This window comes from Melanostigma gelatinosum (assembly GCF_949748355.1).
Source record: "Melanostigma gelatinosum genome assembly, chromosome: 15".
NCBI lineage: Eukaryota > Metazoa > Chordata > Actinopteri > Perciformes > Zoarcidae > Melanostigma > Melanostigma gelatinosum.
The window spans coordinates 13,713,502-13,733,689 of NC_136648.1; the positions used below are offsets into that span (position 1 = coordinate 13,713,502).

Here is a 20,188-nt window from a genome sequence, read left to right on the forward strand (position 1 = left end):
TCGGCTCATCGGCCAGTTTCAATGATCTGGTCCATCTTTTTGCTGTGGTGACCGATTACATCATGCTCCGGCATTGCATAATGTTTGTGGGGGTTTTCCATCTGTTATCGGCCACTTGCACATTTGGAGGGGCAGTCAAGTGCACCTTTCAGAAAGCATGTCACTGTTTGTGTGCTTTTGTTTTGGCAGCAAGTGTGCTGCGTGTGTCAGCGCTGGTAGGCAACAGTTCGGCTATTGCATTCATCTGCTGTTTTTAAAACCCCATAAAATGCTTAACTTGTAACTTACCATGTGTGTGTGCACGCTAAACAGCAAACTCCAAGTATTACATAAGCCCAGCCTCTTATACCACATTTTAGCACAAGATGTCTCTGTTTCAGCTGGCTGTGCTGCGATGAGTCATCTGGGCAGTTATATATGAACCGAATAACCAGACCTCACCCATGCCTGATTTTAAAATGCAGGGTGTTTATTTCAGTCAACAACGATCTGAGGTCAGATCTATGTGGATGCACTTTGTATTGCATGTGTTGATGGTGTTGAAGCAAGAGGCCAGAAATCTGGTTGTTGAATATGATAAACCAGTGATTTTTAGCTGATGTATCATGTATGAAATAAATCTCTAAACACAAGAGGATTATTCAGTAATTCCATTCTTCCCTGATTGCATAGTTAGAGGATTGCACATAACAATGAGCTCTGGTCTTGAAAGGAAATAGAGGATCAGAGGAAGTGTGTGAGGACAAAGGTAAATGGTGGGTTGAAGATGAGGGGTCAATGAGTGTCTAGCAGTGCCTTGTGGATGGCACACAAGATGTAGGTCATCAGGCCAAAGATGGAGGAAGCAAGCGGGTACAAGGCGGAAGCGAGCGCGGTCACAGAAAAGGTGCAGGATTCTGGAAAAAACATATTTGCTGTTGATGGAAATACCACATGGTGATCCATGTGGGATTGCATGTGCGTTTGGCGCGTGTATTTGTTGTGCACTTGCGCTCACTCGGGTGTAACTGGGTCATGCTCACATGGCCAAGCACATTGATCCCCACTGGAGGTAAACACAGCCGAGTTGCCGTGGAAACCTCCTTTTTACTCTGGCCACGTCTTTACGTGGCACATATTTGTATTTGCATCAGATATCTACGTGAATGTTGACACAGTCATTCATGATCATGACCGGGATCGCACTTTGATCAGTCATGACTGTCTTTCGTTTCCATAACCTGTTTCCTAAATTAGTGGTTCAGTCGTGCGAACATGTCAACACCTCAGGGTCCTCCTTTTGTTCGAGTTTCTGTGGGTGTGGATGTTCAACCTGCTTTGCAAGAAACGAAGCACAAGAGACGTAGACAGGTTGGGGGGGGAAAGAATGGGGAGACCGTGAGTGACAAAGAGAGAGATTTGCTGCTGATTGTTTGTCATGACAAGTCCAGACCTTCTGTAGAAATTTAAACATAGGTGTAACTCAATCAGCCACGAAGAACATGTTGTGTCCTAGATGTAGACATGCTAGTGTGTTGCGGAGGTTTAGAGAAGTAGCCTCCTGATTGGAGGGCTGCTAGTTCATGTGACCTTTTGCACAAGGGAAATAGAGAAGAACTATACAGTACTTCCCCTGTTCAGTACTTACTAGAGTACCCTCGAACAGGAATGCTCAGGTTATAGTAAAATGCTGTGGTCTGACTGTGCAGATCGGATTGTGTTTGCAGAAAGAAGGCGTTTGCTAACACATATATGATTAACACTTTAATTAAGAGGAGAGACCCCAGGTAAATAGGGAAACATTTTTATCTAATATGTACCACCATTTTGTTGACATGATAGAGTCGAAGGTTTTTACATGGATACCTCTCTTTATCACTCAATAAACCAGAAATAACATTTCCGCCATGTTTGTTGGGAAAACCTGTTCAGGCTATGAATAATATATGAACAAACCCCTCTGAATGTAAGTGCTACTGAAGATTTCTGGCTCGAGAAAACCGCCTTTAAAGATTTGTATTGTAAAATCTAAATGGTATGGAAGCATAACATTTAGGTGTTATGGAAGCAAAACAGCCCAAAATGGATCAGTGCATGAGAAGCTATGTTTTTGCCTGAGGTGTCTCTGATGGTCTGTAAACATTTCTAACTCTATTTGAGTTCATGCCAATAGAATAGATTTGTTTATTTAGAGTCAAACTTGAACTTAAAGCCAAATCTTAAGTATATTGATTTAACAACAAAAAGCATGACTGAATAAGGTATGTATGTGCTATTTATAAAGAGTTAAACCCTCCCAAACTGCTAATCTCCTTTATCTGCATAGGTGTGTGTGTGATAACGTTTGACTGTCATCCAGTCCTAATTCAAATGCTGCTGAATCCTGATTGGTCCACGGAAGTATAAGCATAAAAGTCAGCCCACCTCAAACCAGTGAGAAGAACAGAAATGCAGAAAATTCTCATGTGAAACAACCAAACTATTCTTTATTCGGCAGAAAAGTACAGGACCCAATCAATCACCTAAAAAATATGTTTCACGCACCCTTTTATCCCCAGAAAACCTTCATTTAATTGCGGTGTAGTGGTCTTCTGTTCAGTTTAAAAATAGACATGAAAAAAAAATGTTATTAACATATTATATGCATATTTAGTCACTGGTCAGGTTCTGACTCCCTCTTCCTCTATAAGATGAATTCTGGTTTTACTTCAGTGCAGGTTGTGCTCGGCCTACAAAACAGCTGCTGCTGATTTTTTAAATGTAAATCTTTTTTTGTAATTATGTTATGAATATTATAAGACTTCACAAAAACTAATTTACAGTAATGTAAGGTAGGCCAAGGACACTATATGTAACACATGTGGGTTGGAGGAGTGTGAGTGCTCAGTGAGATAAATCTCTACCTAATGACCTGAAATTGAACTCATATTCTATTTATTCTGCAGGCTTTAACAAACGTGTGCAGTGTATGAAAAATGAAACTGACAAGGAGAAACGGAGAGCGAAAAAAAGAAACAGATGTGCTACAGTGTCGAGTGGTAACAGGAGCTGGGAAGATTAAAAAAAAAGAACGGGGAATGAGAAATAGAAAAGAGATAGAACGAGGATGTAAAGTGGAGTCGAGAGGAGGAGGATGAGCACATTGTGACAGGAGGGAACGGTGTTTGTGCTCCATCTGACATACTGACCTAGTGACGCAGCAAAGCTCCCAGCTCCAGATTACAGAGCCGTGGCTTCAGGGAAGGGGGGAGAGAGAAGGGATTAATGGTGCCTCCAGAGAGGAGGAAACAAGGAGATTAATCGAGTGGGGGATTGCAGCTCTGGATGGCAGGAGCCTGAAATAATCCCAACAAATTGACTGGCACAGTCCAGTAGATGCATGTGTGTGTGTGTGTGTGTGTGTGTGTGTGTGTGTGTGTGTGTGTGTGTGTGTGTGTGTGTGTGTGTGTGTGTGTGTGTGTGTGTGTGTGTGTGTGTGTGTGTGGGCGTGCGTGCGTGACACATGACAGATCTTAAATTACCCCTCTTGACATAATGTGAACATTTTCCAATGTGCTGCATGAGAAGATGGACTGGAATGTAAGCGGTTGACGCTGCTGAGGCACAGCGATTGGCCCCACCGAAACCATGTGCGCCCAATCAGTTACAGTTGGTCCCTCGTCCCTACAAAGACTCTTTGATGTGAGCGAGGCCTTTCAAATTCACAAGTCACAAGGCTACACTGGCTTTGATGTGAGTCAGGAGAAACCTTATGCCGGTCCTAACAGCAAGGACGGATTCATGGGTGGCTAAACACAAACGTATGCTGTACATGTATGTCACTGGTCGTCCATGTGTCTGGACATAGCGGGTCATGATAACAGCAGAAAGTGTCACTGTTAACCTACTGTATGCTGTACCTCGCTGCATCTCCTATTTTATTATGCACTGTGATCAAAGGTTGCATTTGCTTTAAGATACTCTCTCGCAGTGCATTTTATCTCGCAGCAGGTGTGAACTGGGAATATCTCAGAATGTTTCTCTGCAGAAAGCAATTCTGTCTTTCACCGGCTCCACAGGGCTGCCAGTTTAAACCGCAGCGTTGCTTTTCTGTTCTTGAAAAGACTCGAAGCAAAGTGGGCTATTTGGCCTCTTTGTGTTCGCTGCAGCTCTGTTTGTTGTTACACAGTCTATGATGTAAATATCCCTCCATTTATATATCATTTCTCCCCCCACCCCCTTCTTCTCCCTCATCCTGTTATGCTGCTGCTGCTGGCAACCTTCCAAAATCCTTCTCCAGCTCAAAGCTCTTCTTCTTCCTTGCCTCTTTTCACCTCTTACTTAATCATCGGGCAACAAAATGTCTGCCACATACTAGCCATGCCGAAGCCCTCCTCCTGCTCCCTCTCTCTCTCTCTCTCTCTCTCTCCCCCCCCCCCCCCCCCCCCCCTCTGCTGTCTAACTGAGCTGCACAGCAGTTACGTAAGACCTAAGGTCAAAGTGTCACTGCCGTTGTCAAGGGAGACATAGAACAGAGGGGCTTTAGAGGAGATGTGCATGGGGCGAGGGAAAGGGAAAACAGCAGACACCAAGCGGCTGAGAGGAAAAGACGTGCAGGGAAGGCTAGAGAAATAAGGATTTGAACATGTGGGCATGATTATAAATATCAGTTATATCAGAGTCACAATATCAGATTCTGGTAAGCAATCAAGTATGACAAACAAGGAAGAAGCAGAGAAAAGGGGTTTGGAGAGGGGGGGAAACAAAGGCCTTTGAGTGTCTTTCTGTGTGGCTGAATGTGTGTGTGAAATGATCTGTGACTGTAGGTGCTCTGAGCTTGGCTGCTCCACTAACCTAGTTTGAGTAATCTCTGCCTCCATGCTGTTTCATAACACTGCTGCTAGAGCATTGCATCATAAGCCCCCCCCAGCACCCACTGTCACCCACTGTCCCAGGCTACATTTACATCAGAATCATTTTTATTCACAGTTTGAAGGTGGGAAGATGAGCTGCAAATTACTTGGGTGTTCTTTACAAAATGTGCAAAGAAAGAGGTGATTCATGCGAGTTGAATCAATGTTTCTGGATAGCAAAATACTGAGATACAAATAAGTCGTGGCCGATATGTTCCTGCACATCCAGTACAGAAATATGAATACGAAACAGGACCCAGACTGCCGTGGATCCAACTTTGCAAAATAAATTCTGAAGCTGCTCCTTATATGTACATATTTATATGTATACATATATAAACACATTCAATTTAAATTCACTTGTCTTTATTGTCGTATCTTTCAAAAATAGCACAAGTATACTGTTAAAAGTGACAGGAAACGCATCAGTCTTTGGAGACATAGTGTACACTTTCATGAGTGTTCAGGGGTGTTGGGCTGACCAATTTATATTTATTTTCTGATAAATCATTTGGTCTACAAAATGCCAGCAAGTAGTGGAAAATGCTGATCACAAGCTGAAGGTGAAATTTAGATGTCATATTTATCTGGCAAAAAGTGTACTATTATGTAAGGCAACAAAAAAAACAGCATTTGAGAAGCTGGAACCAGTTCGATTTGTTTTCCTCAATTTTTGCTTCAAAAAAACACGATTGTGGTTCTGTAAGAGTTCTGCAAGAGCACTACCACGTTCATGTTTGGAAGCTTAGCCAAGCCTTAAATGTTTAAATAAAGTAATTACGTTCAACTCCATTAATGCAATACAGCAAATACTCAGTGGACGAACTGTCGGCTCTCTGAAAAACAAAGCTTGCAGCTTGTTTTCAACTTGAGCAACACTTAATTAGATCTCAATGATTTATAGGCAACATGCTACACCGTTGTTGACAGTGACTGGTGTAAATGATATGCAGCCGGGGAAGTTCGCGAAACAGCGCAAACGGCGCGCAGGAATGTCTGTTGAAATGCAGAACTGGCTCTGGTTCCAATTGCCTTCCTATTGTTTGCTGGAACGATCGTCTTCTTTTCTCACGACACAACTGAGCACCAGTCAATCATTTACCCAGCCACCTTAAACTCGCTCCTGACTGCGCGTTCCCGCGAGAGCTGCGAAAGGAGCTGTCGGCGGTGAGATCATGGGAGAGTCCACGCTTGGAGAAAGTATGTTAGCAGGGTAGACTGAGAGGAAAGCAGGCGGAGAGTCACATCGCAGAGGGGGGGGTCCGATCACCGGTCGTCCACCCTGGGACTATTCTGTCAAAAAAAATAATAATTGAGCAAAATCGAATCGCCAGTGCGCCGAGACGGTTACGATGCTATCCACAGAGACTTTATTCTCTCTTTTATGTCGGTCTGACTTGACCGAGCGATAGAGGAGCGGAGTTTCAGCTAGTTTTTTTCACCTTTCTTTTTTTTTTTGGTCGTGCTTCACGAGATCTGTCTGCAGCCGGAACAAAGTTCATATTTCCAGAGCCAGTTGACTGTGGTGGCTCCAGCGTTTATTCTCCTCCATCCTGTCACCTACATTAACCACATGTAGCCGAGTTTCTTTCTTTTAAATCGTTCAGCCAAGAGACAGATAACATCAAAATGAGAGGTAAGTTGATTTTATTTGGCAATAAATCTGTGCATGTCAAATTGAACTTGAATGGTGAGGTTTTTGTACGTGCTTGAACGACCACATGCATGCGCACGGGGATTTGAGTGCGCCTGTTTTTTCTTCCCCCCCCCCCCCCGTGCGCATTAATCCCTTCAGCTGCACAGAGCCCGAGGCGGCATGCGCAACGCTGAAGTTCAGCATGCACTGAAACAGCTGGAGGCATGTAGTGTGCGCATGAGACTGTATTCAACAAGATAGTTTTATATCATCTCTCGTGTCTGTTGATGGTGAAATCAGTCCAAGACACGCATGCGTAATTTTGCTTTATGATTCATGGCGGTGCCAAATGTGATTGTTTTTGAAGAAATGTGAGTCGTATCTCACCTGGGAGTCCATCTGTAAATTGTGGCATGGGATCCATGTTAGAGTTATGCAATAGGGAGAGGGCGGGGCATCAGAGGAGGTTGTTGTTGACCCAAACTGCAATTATGTAATCGAGATGTAATGCGAGTTTATCAGGTTTCTGATCAGGTGAATTAAACAACCTAACAGTGAACACTTTGCACACATTCGCTAACAAGAATAATGTGTAACGCTATTTTGATATTCAATCGTCTCGTTTAGTGATGTTTTATATTTTTGGAAAATAAAACATTTAATAAGATGTTTGGAAACTTTTCTGTCTTTTTTTTTTTTGCGTTGATTTTTCAAGATAAGTCTGTGTTGGTGCAGTCGTGTGGTGTTGTTGTGTGACGGCTGTGCCAGAGAGTGGGATCTGGCAGTTTCACTGACCTAGTTATGTCACCCAACATTATACAGCATACGCAGCGGAGGGAGGAGGAGAGGCTCTAAGAAGCGCCGTGCCGCCGCCGTGCAGTGCCATGTGCGGTTACTGGCGCGCGCTGACGGTCGGCCTTCAATGTGTCACTTCAATGCCAGGCCGAGCTTGAACTTGGGCAGAGGGCAGCAGATCATTGTTATTAACATGGCCGTTTGTTTCCCCGTCTGTTTTATTATGTGGAACATCCGAATATCATGTAATTGAAATATCCCTATAATATAAAATAAACATTCAAAATAGGCATATACATATACAGAAGACAGTTAAAATCACCAAATGTGATTTCACCAGTACAGATCATACTTGAAATAATTTGTGTCTTAATATTTACGAATGCTTGGTTGTGTTAACAATCTAGTTTTTCCTTACAATCTTTTTTTTTGTGCAGGACAGGCGATAAGCTGCACAGAGTTTTGTTTTGTTTTGACAGGGGAGGAAAGAGATGGATTTTCTGGGGAGGGATGGAGGGAGGGGGGGAAGAAGCAGAGGGGGCCTCCGGTGGAGGGAGGCTCCATTTCTGGCAGGATATCCAAATGTAAACAAACCACAGCCGTTTCTTAGCTCACTGCACTAAAAATGTGGGTTAGTTACTCAACCTGTCGTTTCCTCATAGAAAAGCATGTCAGCGTTTTTGTACCAGTTTGAACACGCACACACACATTTGCATTCACAATTGGTCTAAATTATGGAGTCATTCCAACAGCTTTGCCATGCTGACAGACTTTTAGAGGCTTGTTGTGATGTCTGAACACCCGACACCTAACCTGTGTTTTATTGTACTGGATAGTGCAGCGTTTACTTCTGCAGAATGTATTCACATTTATTTAATTAAGACACAGTGAAAGATCAGAGGATACACACAGTGATACCCGGTAAGAGGCCTATGTAATTCTTAGCTCTGTTCAAATCCCCCCTCTTTGGGCCTCGGCGTGGCCTCCACTGGTATTTGCATCTTTTAAAATAGAGCCCCTTGATGAGAATGCACCAGCAGCCAGACAGCCAGAATGTATATACACTTTTTCAGTATGTGAGTGAAGCGTCATAAGTTTTGTTTTTTTAAGTTGCACCATCCTTTAAGAGTAAAATTAAATTATTTTTGTGGGAGCTGTGTGCTACAAAGTGTCAAGCGTAATCAGTAAGACGGTTCATGGATTCAAGTTGAGAGGGTGAAATCCAAGTGGGTTTTGTTTTCATCATGCCTGAGAATATATTTGTTCTCCTCTGGCTCATTCTCCACAGGCCTCGAGGCTTTGCAAACACCTTGAAATAGAATAATCAGGAAATAATTCCCATACGCTGAACATGACTTCAAAAGATGAAAAGGCAACAAGGGCAACCGCGGTGGATTGTTGCGATGCAGCTCTGTGCTGCACTGAAAGCCGACAACCAACTGTGAGGCATGACACAACAAGTGCTTCAGCATTGCTAATATGTATCGGGGGCCAAGCAGAGGGCCCTTCACCTCCTGCGTCAGTGATTTGTCTCTGCCTCTCACTGCCCCACCCCCTACTGAATTCGCCTTTTGCAGAGATAACACGGTTCCACATTTACCTGGCTGATAAACGCACTGGGGCCGACGTATTTGAGAACAGACACTCTTAACAGTACACTACTGTTTGTTTGTGTTGAAAGGTTTGGGTTTGCCTCACAAAGTAGCCCTCCTACTGCTCAAACACTGGCCATACTCAAACACCATTCTTTGTTTGCCATTTCATGTAATTTCATTTCACGGCGATAATGAGTTCGTGGGTGAGAAATGTAAAGAGCTGCATGCAGCCTTCATTCCTCATGTTAGCGAAAAGCAGGTTTGGCATTGATCTTCTTGGAATGCAGACTCTCTCTGGAGACCTAAAGGTCAGATGCCTGAGAGTACATCCACACTACTCCGTTTCTATTTGGAAACGGAGTTTCCAAATAGAAACGATCTCCGTCCACACGGGTGTTTCAGCATCCATCTGCAACCTTCGAAAACGTACATCACGTGACCATTAACGTACACTGGGCATGTGTGTGATGGTGTAAACAGGAAGTAGATTGGTTGCTTAGTTTAAAAATATACGACAAAGTAATAAAGTAGTCTTTAACAATGAAAGGTTGTGTGTGATCATGGAAAGTTTTAGAAGTTTTATTTTTCAGACTTAGTTACTGCGTTGCGGGTCTTTCTCTATCTCTCTCACACATTTCAAATTGACTTTAAAATCAACACTTACACGTAAACCTTTACTCGATTATGGGTCCATAAATGTGGTCAACACACGTCTCTCACTCGTTTCCTCGTTGTTGTGTGTTCTCACTCGTAGCTCTGCTGGTGGCTAAGCTATCTGTCCTACTGAATAGCATTTACTGCTAACCGTGGCTTCAGACGTCTGAATGATGTTCAGGGTTAAAGGTAAATGTTGCTGTAACATCAGTGTGGCTACTGCTCCTGTGTCTCTGTCAGCATGGTTAGACACTTCAATTTGTAACATTTGTCAAGTGAGCTCATTTCCCCTTGGTGCTTATCTCATTAAAGCAGTGTTGTCTGTAGATATTAAATGGTTATTCAACTCATCGATTAGTAGAAAGCAATAATGCAGAAGATACAGATGTTGCAGATTCTCAACTGTGCATAAATGGTGGTTTTCTTCCTCCTATACGTACTGTTGGGTTTTGGACAGTTGGTCCAGTGTTTTGGCCTTTTTTCACTATTTTCTGAAGTTTTTACAGTAAATGATTGATGAAGGAAGGAATGGATAAGAGTAATCAATTATTAAAATAGTTGTTAGCTGCAGCCCTAGTTTTGTTTCTCTATTGGCGTCGATGTTAATTTTCTGTCATCGTATGAAGGTAATTGGTTTTACAAGATAGTACATTTTCATCTACCATCTACAAAAAGGATGCAAATATTTTACCCGTCTTTGGGTTGTGCCTGGATATCTGCGGAGTTTTCAGAGAAGAGGATTTAGAAAGCATGCATGTGTGGTTGTGGCAAAAGTGGTGGGCGGCTGGGCATCTGTGTAATTCTGGCTCACAGCACGGGACAAGAATAGATTGGGTTGAAGAAGAGGCTCAATGTCAAAGACTGGGGAGTAGGAAGGGGGCCGAAGAGCTGACGTTCAAGTTCAGACTTTGTCTGCTTTGAGTGGACTGTTGCCAGGTATAGTATGAGATATTGCAGTCAATGAAATGTGATTTCTCATTAATTAAACAGTCCGTACAGAAATAGTCCCAGGGGAAATCAGTGTAGATCCGTGTTTGTATTAGCCCAACTGTTAAGTGTCGTTTATCAAGGCTTATTATCACTGCCTTGCTTGGTTCATTTTATTGTTCCGTAACGGTTTTCTGATTTAAATCTACGAGCGTCCAGGGACATGTTTTATGGGAAAGTCTGAGCATTGTTCAGCTCCACCTTGAAGCTGGCCTGTGGAGAGTCGGGGCCGTGCATGCCGCCCTCCTCCCTCTTCCCCCGGCAGTGGGAAAGTGTGTCAGTGGGACAGAATGTCCACATGGGCTGACATGCTACAGCGCCTGAGTGACGGGTGACTCCGCCAATACCAAGGAGGCGGCTCAGCCAGTGGTAAAGAGAGAGTCTGAGGGGGGGCGGGGTGTCGCTGTTGCTAGAGTGAGCCTGCTGAATGAGTATTGTGAGGAATGCTCACAGACAAGAGTTATATAATCGTGAGATGAGGGAGGGGTGGAGGGGAACCTGAGAGAAAGAGAGGAAGGGAGATATTTTTCCATCGCTTGCCTGCAGCTGCCCTGATCAGTTGGGAGTATTTTAGTCAACAGTTTGAGACAAGAGACGGCGGCTGTGTCATTAAAGGGGAAAAGAAATGGAAAGTTGTGTTTTCCAATACCTAAGAGTGCAACGATTCTCCCTCAATCACATGAACCTCTTTGGTTTTCCAGCTACAGCATCTTATGCTGTAGCTGCTGTGGTTGTTTTTTTCCGCCTTGGTCAATAAGGAAGGAGCCTTTGTGTGTGTGTGTGTGTGTGTGTGTGTGTGTGTGTGTGTGTGTGTGTGTGTGTGTGTGTGTGTGTGTGTGTGTGTGTGTGTGTGTGTGTGTGTGTGTGTGTGTGTGTGTGTGCGCGCAAGTGTCATGTGATTCCCTATCTGTTTGTGTACTCTGTTCCCTCATGGGGGCCACATGAAGGGTGCAGTCAAACAAAGTTCATTGCAAGTTATCTTACTGATTGTGCTTATTGTGGGCCAGTTTGTCTGCTGGGTATTTGCCATCAGCAGAAAAAGGAATCACGAATATGTGCCTTCATTGAGGCTTCATTGTTGATCACTCTCTGGACTCATCACACGATGTGTTTTTGTCCAAGTCATTTCCTAATAATGATGAAAATCATTAATCACATTTTTAGAAAATAATCTCAAATGTCTCCACATGAAACAAACACCACAATCAGCAGTGATCAATAAATCATTCTTCGTTTTGATAAGAACAGCTGTTGGGCCGTGAAGATTACAGAAGTCTGACATCTGACTGGAGTTTCACAAAAAGATAATTCATAAAGAAATCAGACAGAATCTTGGATGAAGTCAGGCGCTCAAAGTGAATTATGGACTTTCTGTGGAAGTGTGATTGTGAATGAATAGATCATGTTACCCAATGTTGTATTAATGTTTGGAAATGAATGTTTTTGGCAACAGTCCACAGTATGACTCAGTAGTGTTGATCTGCTGCACTTCGCTGAGCAAATATTAACTGCTTGTTTAATCTCCACTTCACTTTGTATTTGGCTCTGATCTCTTTTGTCTGTGTTGTTTTTGGTCCTGAAGCCCAGATCGAGGTCATCCCCTGTAAGATCTGTGGGGACAAGTCCTCAGGAATCCACTATGGAGTCATCACCTGCGAAGGCTGCAAGGTGAGGAGGAAACACAGCGCGTAAACAAGGCTATCAAACTTAACCTCAGCCGACCTGTTCTATCTCAAATGTGCCCGTCATTTACAGCGATGCTATGTGTGGGTGTTTTTCCAGGGTTTCTTCCGTCGCAGCCAGCAGAACAACGCCATGTACTCTTGTTCTCGCCTGAGGAACTGCCTGATCGACCGGACTAACCGTAACCGCTGCCAGCACTGCCGCCTACAGAAGTGTCTGGCTTTGGGCATGAGCAGAGATGGTAAACACACGCACAAAAACGCACTTTCGCCTCTTTTTACACTTAAGTATGTGTTTCCCTGGCAAACCCCAGTACGCGTGTTCCTTCAATTTAACAGCTGATACCAGGAGAAGTTGAAGCTTTCTAATGTTTCACATCAGCTGGCAACAGACGGCACGCTGCAGTTCTAACGTTTGCAGAGAGATAAACCAATACATTATACAGACTGAAGGAGTGATGGGCTGTCATCATGCAAATGTGATATAGGGACTGGAACATACAATGTTATGGATGAGATGGAAGACGTATGTGAGCCAGAAATAGCTGATGAAATAGCTTATGAATTGTTTTGTTTGTCTGCTATAATGAAATGTGTTTTCTCTCTGCAGCGGTCAAATTTGGTCGTATGTCCAAGAAGCAGCGTGACAGCCTCTACGCTGAAGTGCAAAAGCACCAAAAGTCCCAGGAGTGTGTGGGCTCCGCAGGCGGGGGCGCCACTGCTCTGTCCATACCCAAGGAGGACGGCGTCTGTGGCGGCGGAGCGGAGGATAGTGAAGAGGGTCTGAGCCGGTCCTACAGCAGCGGGGGCTCCAGCTCCACCCTCAGCGACCTGGATGACATCGCGGCGCTGCCTGACCTGTTTGACCTGCCGCTGACCCCCGAGGAGTCCAGCAAGTACTGCAGCCTGGAGCTGATCGGCGGCGGAGCCAGCACCGGGAACACCTCCAACTCATCTTCCGCCTCTTCATCATCCTTGTCCAATCAGAATTCCCCGCAGCAGACGATGCTGGACGGGGCAGACACCACCGGGATCCACCTCTCGCATACACACTCTCTCACGCATCCGCTGCTGAAACACACACATGCACTGCTGGATCAGCTGCCGGATGACTGCTCAATAACAGACCTTGGTGAGGACTGACAATGATAATTAACAAATCATTTCTTCTTTTATTCACGTATTACTATGAGTGTACGAGTATACCTAAAACTCTCAAATAGTGGTCGAGGCTTGTATGCACTTTAATGAAGAGAGAACCAGGCATTTAACTTGAGACAAATATTATAAGAATAAAATATTATAAAAGACCCTTTTTATGCTTTGTGCTATTGCTCCTATTTTTCTGGGAATTGCCTGCTGCATGCTCGTGACCCAGACTCAACAAGAGTTTCACATTCAGTCACTTCCTGAACAGACGTTCACGCTGCATTATTCCTTTCCTTGTGAAGTCATAAGTTTTGACTTTCAGGAGCATCAATTTACATGAAGACAGCAAGGCAAAATCAAAGCTATCATAATTAATAAATCCAGGAGTAAAAAAACTAAATGCCATGAGCATGTTGTACTGCTGGATATATAATTCTATGAAAATGTGGTAAAGTTAGTGTTGTGGTCATTTCGTTTTTTTCCCCTTCGTTATTATCTTCTTGTGCAGCAAATCATGAATGAAATAATACTAAATGTAATAACAGCAAATCTAATTTAAAAAAACGATGTTGATTCAATTTAAAACAAAGATGAAGCCATCTGAAGGACGTCTCTTATAAACAGGCTCGCAAAAAAAAAGCAGAACCAGAATGATACAGATAAAACAGGACAACAGGACAAGGACAAGATTTAATGGGCAAAACAAGCGAACAATATGACGAACAATATGAAACAGGCCTAAGACATCAAGCTGTATAAGATCAGAAACACGGATAACGGATAAAGGGAGCATAGTTTAGTGGTATTGATAGAGGTAAGGATGCAAAGGCATTTTTGAGAGAGGCGTCTCTGAAGGCCTTGAGGAAGAATACATTTGTATTTTATTTTATATCTTTATGGTTGCTGGCTACAACAAACAAAGGAGGCTTTGAATATGGCTCTGGGGACTTTTAAAGGAAGCAATGAGTAAATATTATGACTGCTGGGTGTTAACAAGTGCAGGAGGTGGAAAAGCTGCAGCTGCAGAGATGAAATGAGTAGATGAGCCGTTGTCACTTAATCTTCCCGGGTGCATCAGCGGCGTACGTAACAGCAGAGCGGTGCAAGGGCATCGCGTTATTCAAGGTTGCAGATCTGTGGATATGTAAATAACACACACTGTTACACTCAAACCTGCTGCCACCACAAACAACTAGAGTCAGACAACCTAATCTGTGTGCGTGTGTGTGTTTTTTCACAGAGCGCATCACTCAGTGTGTTCTCAAGTCTCACTTGGAGACGTGTCAGTACAGCGCTGAGGACATGAAGAGATTCACCTGGGCACAATACACACCTGAGGAAACGCGTGCTTTTCAAAACAAGGTGCACGATGCTCACGTTGAATTCCATGTGTGGTTTGTCAAGTCTCAAGATACATATATATATATATATATATATATATATATATATATATATATATATATATATATATATATATATATATATATATATATATATATATATATATATATATATATATATATATAATGTCCTAATTAGCTTACCTTGCTGATTTATTGTTTTAGTCGCACACAAAAAAGAAAAGTTTATTGTCAGTACTATAAGTGCAAGTACTGAATTTGATCTGATGTTGAACAAGAAGATATTTATGCTGATGTGACGTCAATGGACTTGTAACACTCGCATTTATTTTTTTGTGTCACTTTTTTCAGTCAGCTGAGTGGATGTGGCAGCAGTGTGCACACCACATCACCAATGCCATTCAGTATGTGGTGGAGTTTGCCAAACGCATTGCTGGCTTCATGGACCTGTGCCAGAATGATCAGATTATATTGCTGAAAGCAGGTCAGTGCGCAGCCTAACAATGCTCTCATCTCAAATACTTGATTGATAGAGTTCGTTCTTGCAAAGTAAACAAAGTCTGAAACTTGCTAACTTTAGTTCCTTCCTGTTTTTTTTTTTCTTCCAATTTTGTCTCCAACCCTCACCCTTTGCCTTTCATGCCATCCATTTCCTGTGTTGTAATGAATTACACATACTTGGTTCAAACACTGGGGGAAAAAACGTTCTTGAAACCAAATTTTCAATCATATTCTTTATCTCACACACACACACACTATTTATATATCTGTGACATAAAATGCATATATTTGACAATGCGTTTACTCTACGTAAACGCATTGAACTTTTTTCCAAAAACACTTTGTGGATATCCATGTTGTCCTTTTGATTTTTAAATGGTTCACAAATGTCATTGCATATGCTGTGCACCAAACTGATTTATTTTTTGTTTTGTACATGTTGGAGCATCTGGGCCCCTCTCTGTCCCTCCCCCCCCCCCCCCCCCCCTTCTTTATTCCATGTCTTTGCCTCTATCTGTGGCTACCCTTCAGGCTGTCTCGAGGTCCTGCTGATACGCATGTGCCGAGCGTTCAACGTCAACAACGGCACCATTTTCTTCAATGGAAAGTTTGCCCTGGCTCAGTTCTTCAAAGCACTCGGTGAGGATCAGATGTAGTTGTGTAAGCTCTAAAGGTTGACACAGGAAAGCCTCTTACATTTCTCACTCTCTATGTAAGTTAGAAAGTATTTTTAACACGCACTGTGGTCATCATCATTCATGCCTAAAAAAATGCCTCTGACTGAAGTAATTCATTATTTTGAATGACCTAAGTGTGGTAATTGTTCTTAAACTCTATAAGACCGTCAGCTTCACTCTTATTAACACCAGAACTGTCTTTGTAAGCCTCCAGCTGAACATTGGTTTCCAATTTCTGAAAAACTGTCTTGCCTCTTTAGTACCACCAGAACTCTTAAACGATGCACCCAAACACCATCATACACAGCAGTAAACCATGTGATCAACTCATTTCAGGGCAAAATTACCCAAGTTGTGACATTTTAAACGATCAATGATGTCGGTCAATACAGCAGTGTATCTCTGTTTGCTGTTGAAAACACTTGGATCCTAATTTGATAATTGAATTTTCACACTTCACATCTTGGCCAATAAGTCAGAAATTAGCAAACGGTGTAAAAAAAAACATATTCCCCACTCACCCCAAATATCTGCTGTGCCACTTAATCAAATTAAGCAGGAATAGGAGTATTCAAGCTGTTATTGTTCATAATTAAAGTATTGATTTCCTGTGTTTATGCAGGTTGTGATGACCTGGTCAGTGCCGTGTTTGACCTGGGAAAAGGACTCTGCCGTCTACAGCTGTCTGATGAAGAGATGGCCCTGTTTAGCGCTGTCGTTCTTCTATCTCCAGGTGATTATTTCCTCCTTTATCTCTTTTTGGAGATTATTTCACTTAGCTGTGACGGTTTTTCATTAAACTGGTTAATTTTCCCCCCATGTCATCATCTCTTAAATAATGCTGAACATCTTTAAAAGCAGCAGCCCGCCGATCCTTTCATCCTGTGTAGCCATACACTGAACTCACAGAACTCAATTGTAAACATTAATGGAGTTTCCAAACATATCGAAAATGTCCGGCTGAATTTTGACGTAATGTGTAAAAAATGATGCGCAAGACTTGATTGAATGGTATGTAGAATATATACAATGTGCATTGAAGTTACTTAAAAAGAGAAACACCAAACTGTATGTGAACGTGAAATATTTTCTTTCCTGTAGATCGGCACTGGCTAACAGAAGGCCAAAAGGTTCAAAAACTCCAGGAGAAGGTCTACCTGGCTCTGCAGCACAGTCTACACAAGAGTGGAGCTTCAGATGAGAAACTGGACAAGGTGAAGACAAGCAGTCACAACTCCTCCCAAACACATACAAAAGTATGCACATAAAGAAACACACGTACATGAACTTACCTTCGTGTATATCTTCTTCCCCCCGCAGATGATGTCCAAGCTGCCCATGATGAAGTCGATCTGTAACCTCCACACAGATAAACTTCAGTTTTTCCGTTTGGTCCACACAGACACCGCCTACAGTTTCCCACCACTGTATCGGGAAGTGTTTGGCAGCGAGCTGTCTCTGGCGGACTCCACCAACCGCTCGACAGACCGGTAGACAAGCAAAGACAGATGGAGAGTGTGTTAAGAAGTAAAGAAGCAACAAGGAACGACAGAGAAGGATAGAGATGTTGAAGCTCAACAACCAGCAGTTAAGAGACAATCCAGGACTTTAAGTACTCCGTCTCCCATGATCCCAAAGAAGTCCTCCACTTTCCCAGCAGGCAAAGCACCTTACACTACAGACCACACATGCTCATGGTCCTCTGCATATTGTAGCATTAACAACAAGCGGATGGGCACAATATGGGTAATAATAACAACAGCACACAAGACATGAGACAGCTCCAGGCTCCAACACTTGTTTAACATCAGCTCCACCGTGGGTCACCCAACCAGTTATGAATGTACCTCATGGAAAAGCACCAGTGCATACGCCAGAACCCTACAACGGTGAATGTACAAACATGCCACTCTCAGACAGAGTTTTACACAAAGTATCAGAATGAAGTTGTGTTGATCCACAGGTCTCACTATTAATGTAGTTCTGTCAACATTTCGTTCTATATTAAGACGTCTCAGTGTGGTATGCCTGCGCATTCATACAGACAATATCCTTGTACTGACCATCACTTAGGGACCAAGATCTTGAGTCGCTTTCTCTGATATGAAACACACAGATATGACATGACTCACGGCGAAGGCCGACCTCTTTAATCAGCTGAGAACCAGTTTCACACACAGTTAGACAGTGTTCGGTGCTGCCTTTTTGTAGGCTCTTGTAATGCAATGAGAAACCTCAGTCCCACGCACCCCTTTCCTTGTAAATGCCACTTAGAGACAGGACAAGATGAAATTATCTTTAATTTATACACACATTTATAAACAAATATTTTAAATAAGAATGTAAATAGATGACTATATAAGTATATGGAGAGAGTTGGTATGTGTGAGTTCAGTTCAGAGAGAGAAAAGTGCGTAGTAAGATGTAGAGAAATGGATATTTCAGGAAAGCTGATATCTGGACTCGAGTTACTTCCCCTCCTGGCAGTTCTCTCAGGTTCCCATGGCAACAATCCCCTCTTGCATTGACGGCAAAACCCAGCTGGGTTATGGGAGGTCATCACGTAAGCGACGGGATGCGACACCGCGGGGGGGGGGGGGGGCAGTGTAGCCAAACAAAGACGGAAAAAAACATTGCGTTTAAATTCGTTTTCAGTCTGCGCTGTTGCTCCCTGCCTAAAGAGTCAAGGCACAAGGACACGAATGAGAAGAGAATGAAAGGCAAAAGATGACTTCATGAACTGTATAATAAAATTGGATACACAGGGTCTCCCCCGCCTGCTTCTAACCAGCAGTCAGTACAGTACGGTGTAGTGTAATTGTCTTTCACTCACAAAGTTTCAGGTGGTTAAAGGCCGGAAAGAAGATGATCCATAATATGTATCATAAACCCTCCTTGCTGGTTGAAAAATCTGTATTATTTTGTACATTTGCTGTTCCTCTCTCCTTCAGCCCCTAACCCAACACTTGTCCAAACACCAGGCACTTACACGTTCCTCTTTTTTCCTCTTTTTTCATATACATCAATAACACACTCTCTGAAGGTTGTTACATTGAGATGATGATGATGTCTTACTCGGGGTGCTGTGAAGTTCTTGAGCAGAGTCTGAGGACCTTCTGCCTACCGCTCAGGGAGATGGCTGTGGTCTCTTGTCCCTTTTATTACCAGTATCGTCTTTTGGCCTTGTGCTCCTCACACCTTTGCACCTAAGATAAAACCCATAAACATAATCACTGTGGACGTAAATTATATTTTCGTGAATGTCACTCATAAAGTGTCAAAGCCCTTCCCAATTGTCCTAATATTGTGAAATCAAATTGACAAGATATAGGAATTTTAAAAAATAAAATCAGTTAGCATTAAAGATGAATTCATTATAAGGGTTTGTTTCTTTTTGCTGTGATTTTCATTTATTTGTCAGTCTTTTATCCACCTTTTTCTTTGTGTCTCCACTTTTGTCTCGTAAAGTCAGTGATCTATTTTTTTCATCGAAGAAAGACTAGGTACAAACAAAAAAGAATAGTTTGTCTCCCTTCTCTTTCCCTGTATGACAAAATGTACAAGAGGTATATCACTAGTCCAAGAGTAACCGAGTTACACAGCTCTATATATATGTTGTTGTCCAATGGGATACATTATATGTGGTTTTAAGAATGTAATAAATGGTTTCTTTTTCTTTTGAATTGTTTCATTGAGTCTTATTTGAGCTGAATTTGGCTTTCATGTAAGATGGGTCTTTGCATATTTTTGACTGATCAGAGGTCTAATCAGTCTCTGAAATCACCAATCTGATATTATAATCCTGCACATGAAAATGCCCTCGGCCACTCTTACATTTGAATCACAGACTAGCATTTGTATTGTGTGCATACTCTATTTCCTCCATCCAATTATCTTAGAAGTCCAACGAGAAGTAAATTGATCAATTGACCAAAAAATAATCTGCCACAATACTGATAAATATTAAATCATTACAGTGTTTTATCAATCTAACAATCCAACAATTCTCTGATTGCAGCTTCTTTGAGGATATTCTGCCTTTCTCCGTTGTAGATCTGAAAGTTAATATCATCGTTTAACATTTAAAGTTGAACATGAAAATTCAAGCTTATCGTGGAAATAATAGTTTGACAAAACAATCTTGTCATAAGGTCTATTTTACAGCCTTTTCTGGAGCTTTCAACCACCTCTCAAAGTCTTCCTTAGTGGATGGAAGTTATTCAGACTGGGGACCTTACAAATTAGAAAGATTTGGCTCTACATGAACTTTTAAATTGACT

The 20,188-nt window shown here is 42.5% G+C and overlaps 1 protein-coding gene and 1 long non-coding RNA gene across 2 annotated transcripts; one reads left to right on the forward strand and one right to left on the reverse strand.

Annotated features, from left to right (window-relative positions):
- Positions 1–5,954: 5,954 nt before the first annotated feature.
- Positions 5,955–19,591, forward strand: LOC306789449 (nuclear receptor ROR-beta-like). Its single transcript, XM_079285404.1, has 10 exons — positions 5,955–6,507; positions 12,121–12,206; positions 12,321–12,462; positions 12,831–13,352; positions 14,610–14,731; positions 15,082–15,214; positions 15,763–15,870; positions 16,531–16,641; positions 17,010–17,122; positions 17,229–19,591. Exons 1-10 carry the CDS (start codon positions 6,501–6,503, stop codon positions 17,400–17,402), a joined length of 1,518 nt encoding a protein of 505 aa, XP_079141530.1. The 5' UTR covers positions 5,955–6,500; the 3' UTR covers positions 17,403–19,591.
- On the reverse strand, positions 14,047–17,329 carry LOC306789450. Its single transcript, XR_013772656.1, has 2 exons — positions 17,201–17,329; positions 14,047–14,503 (listed from the first exon to the last, which is right to left on the reverse strand). It is a non-coding gene; the product is annotated as an uncharacterized lncRNA (long non-coding RNA).
- Positions 19,592–20,188: the final 597 nt, after the last annotated feature.

Bases quoted from the DNA above. Each gene is read 5' to 3' on its own strand.
- LOC306789449 (XM_079285404.1), top strand. The intron at 15,215-15,762 runs GTCAGTGCGCAG...GCTACCCTTCAG, and splicing joins GATTATATTGCTGAAAGCAG to GCTGTCTCGAGGTCCTGCTG. The intron at 15,871-16,530 runs GTGAGGATCAGA...GTGTTTATGCAG, and splicing joins TCAGTTCTTCAAAGCACTCG to GTTGTGATGACCTGGTCAGT.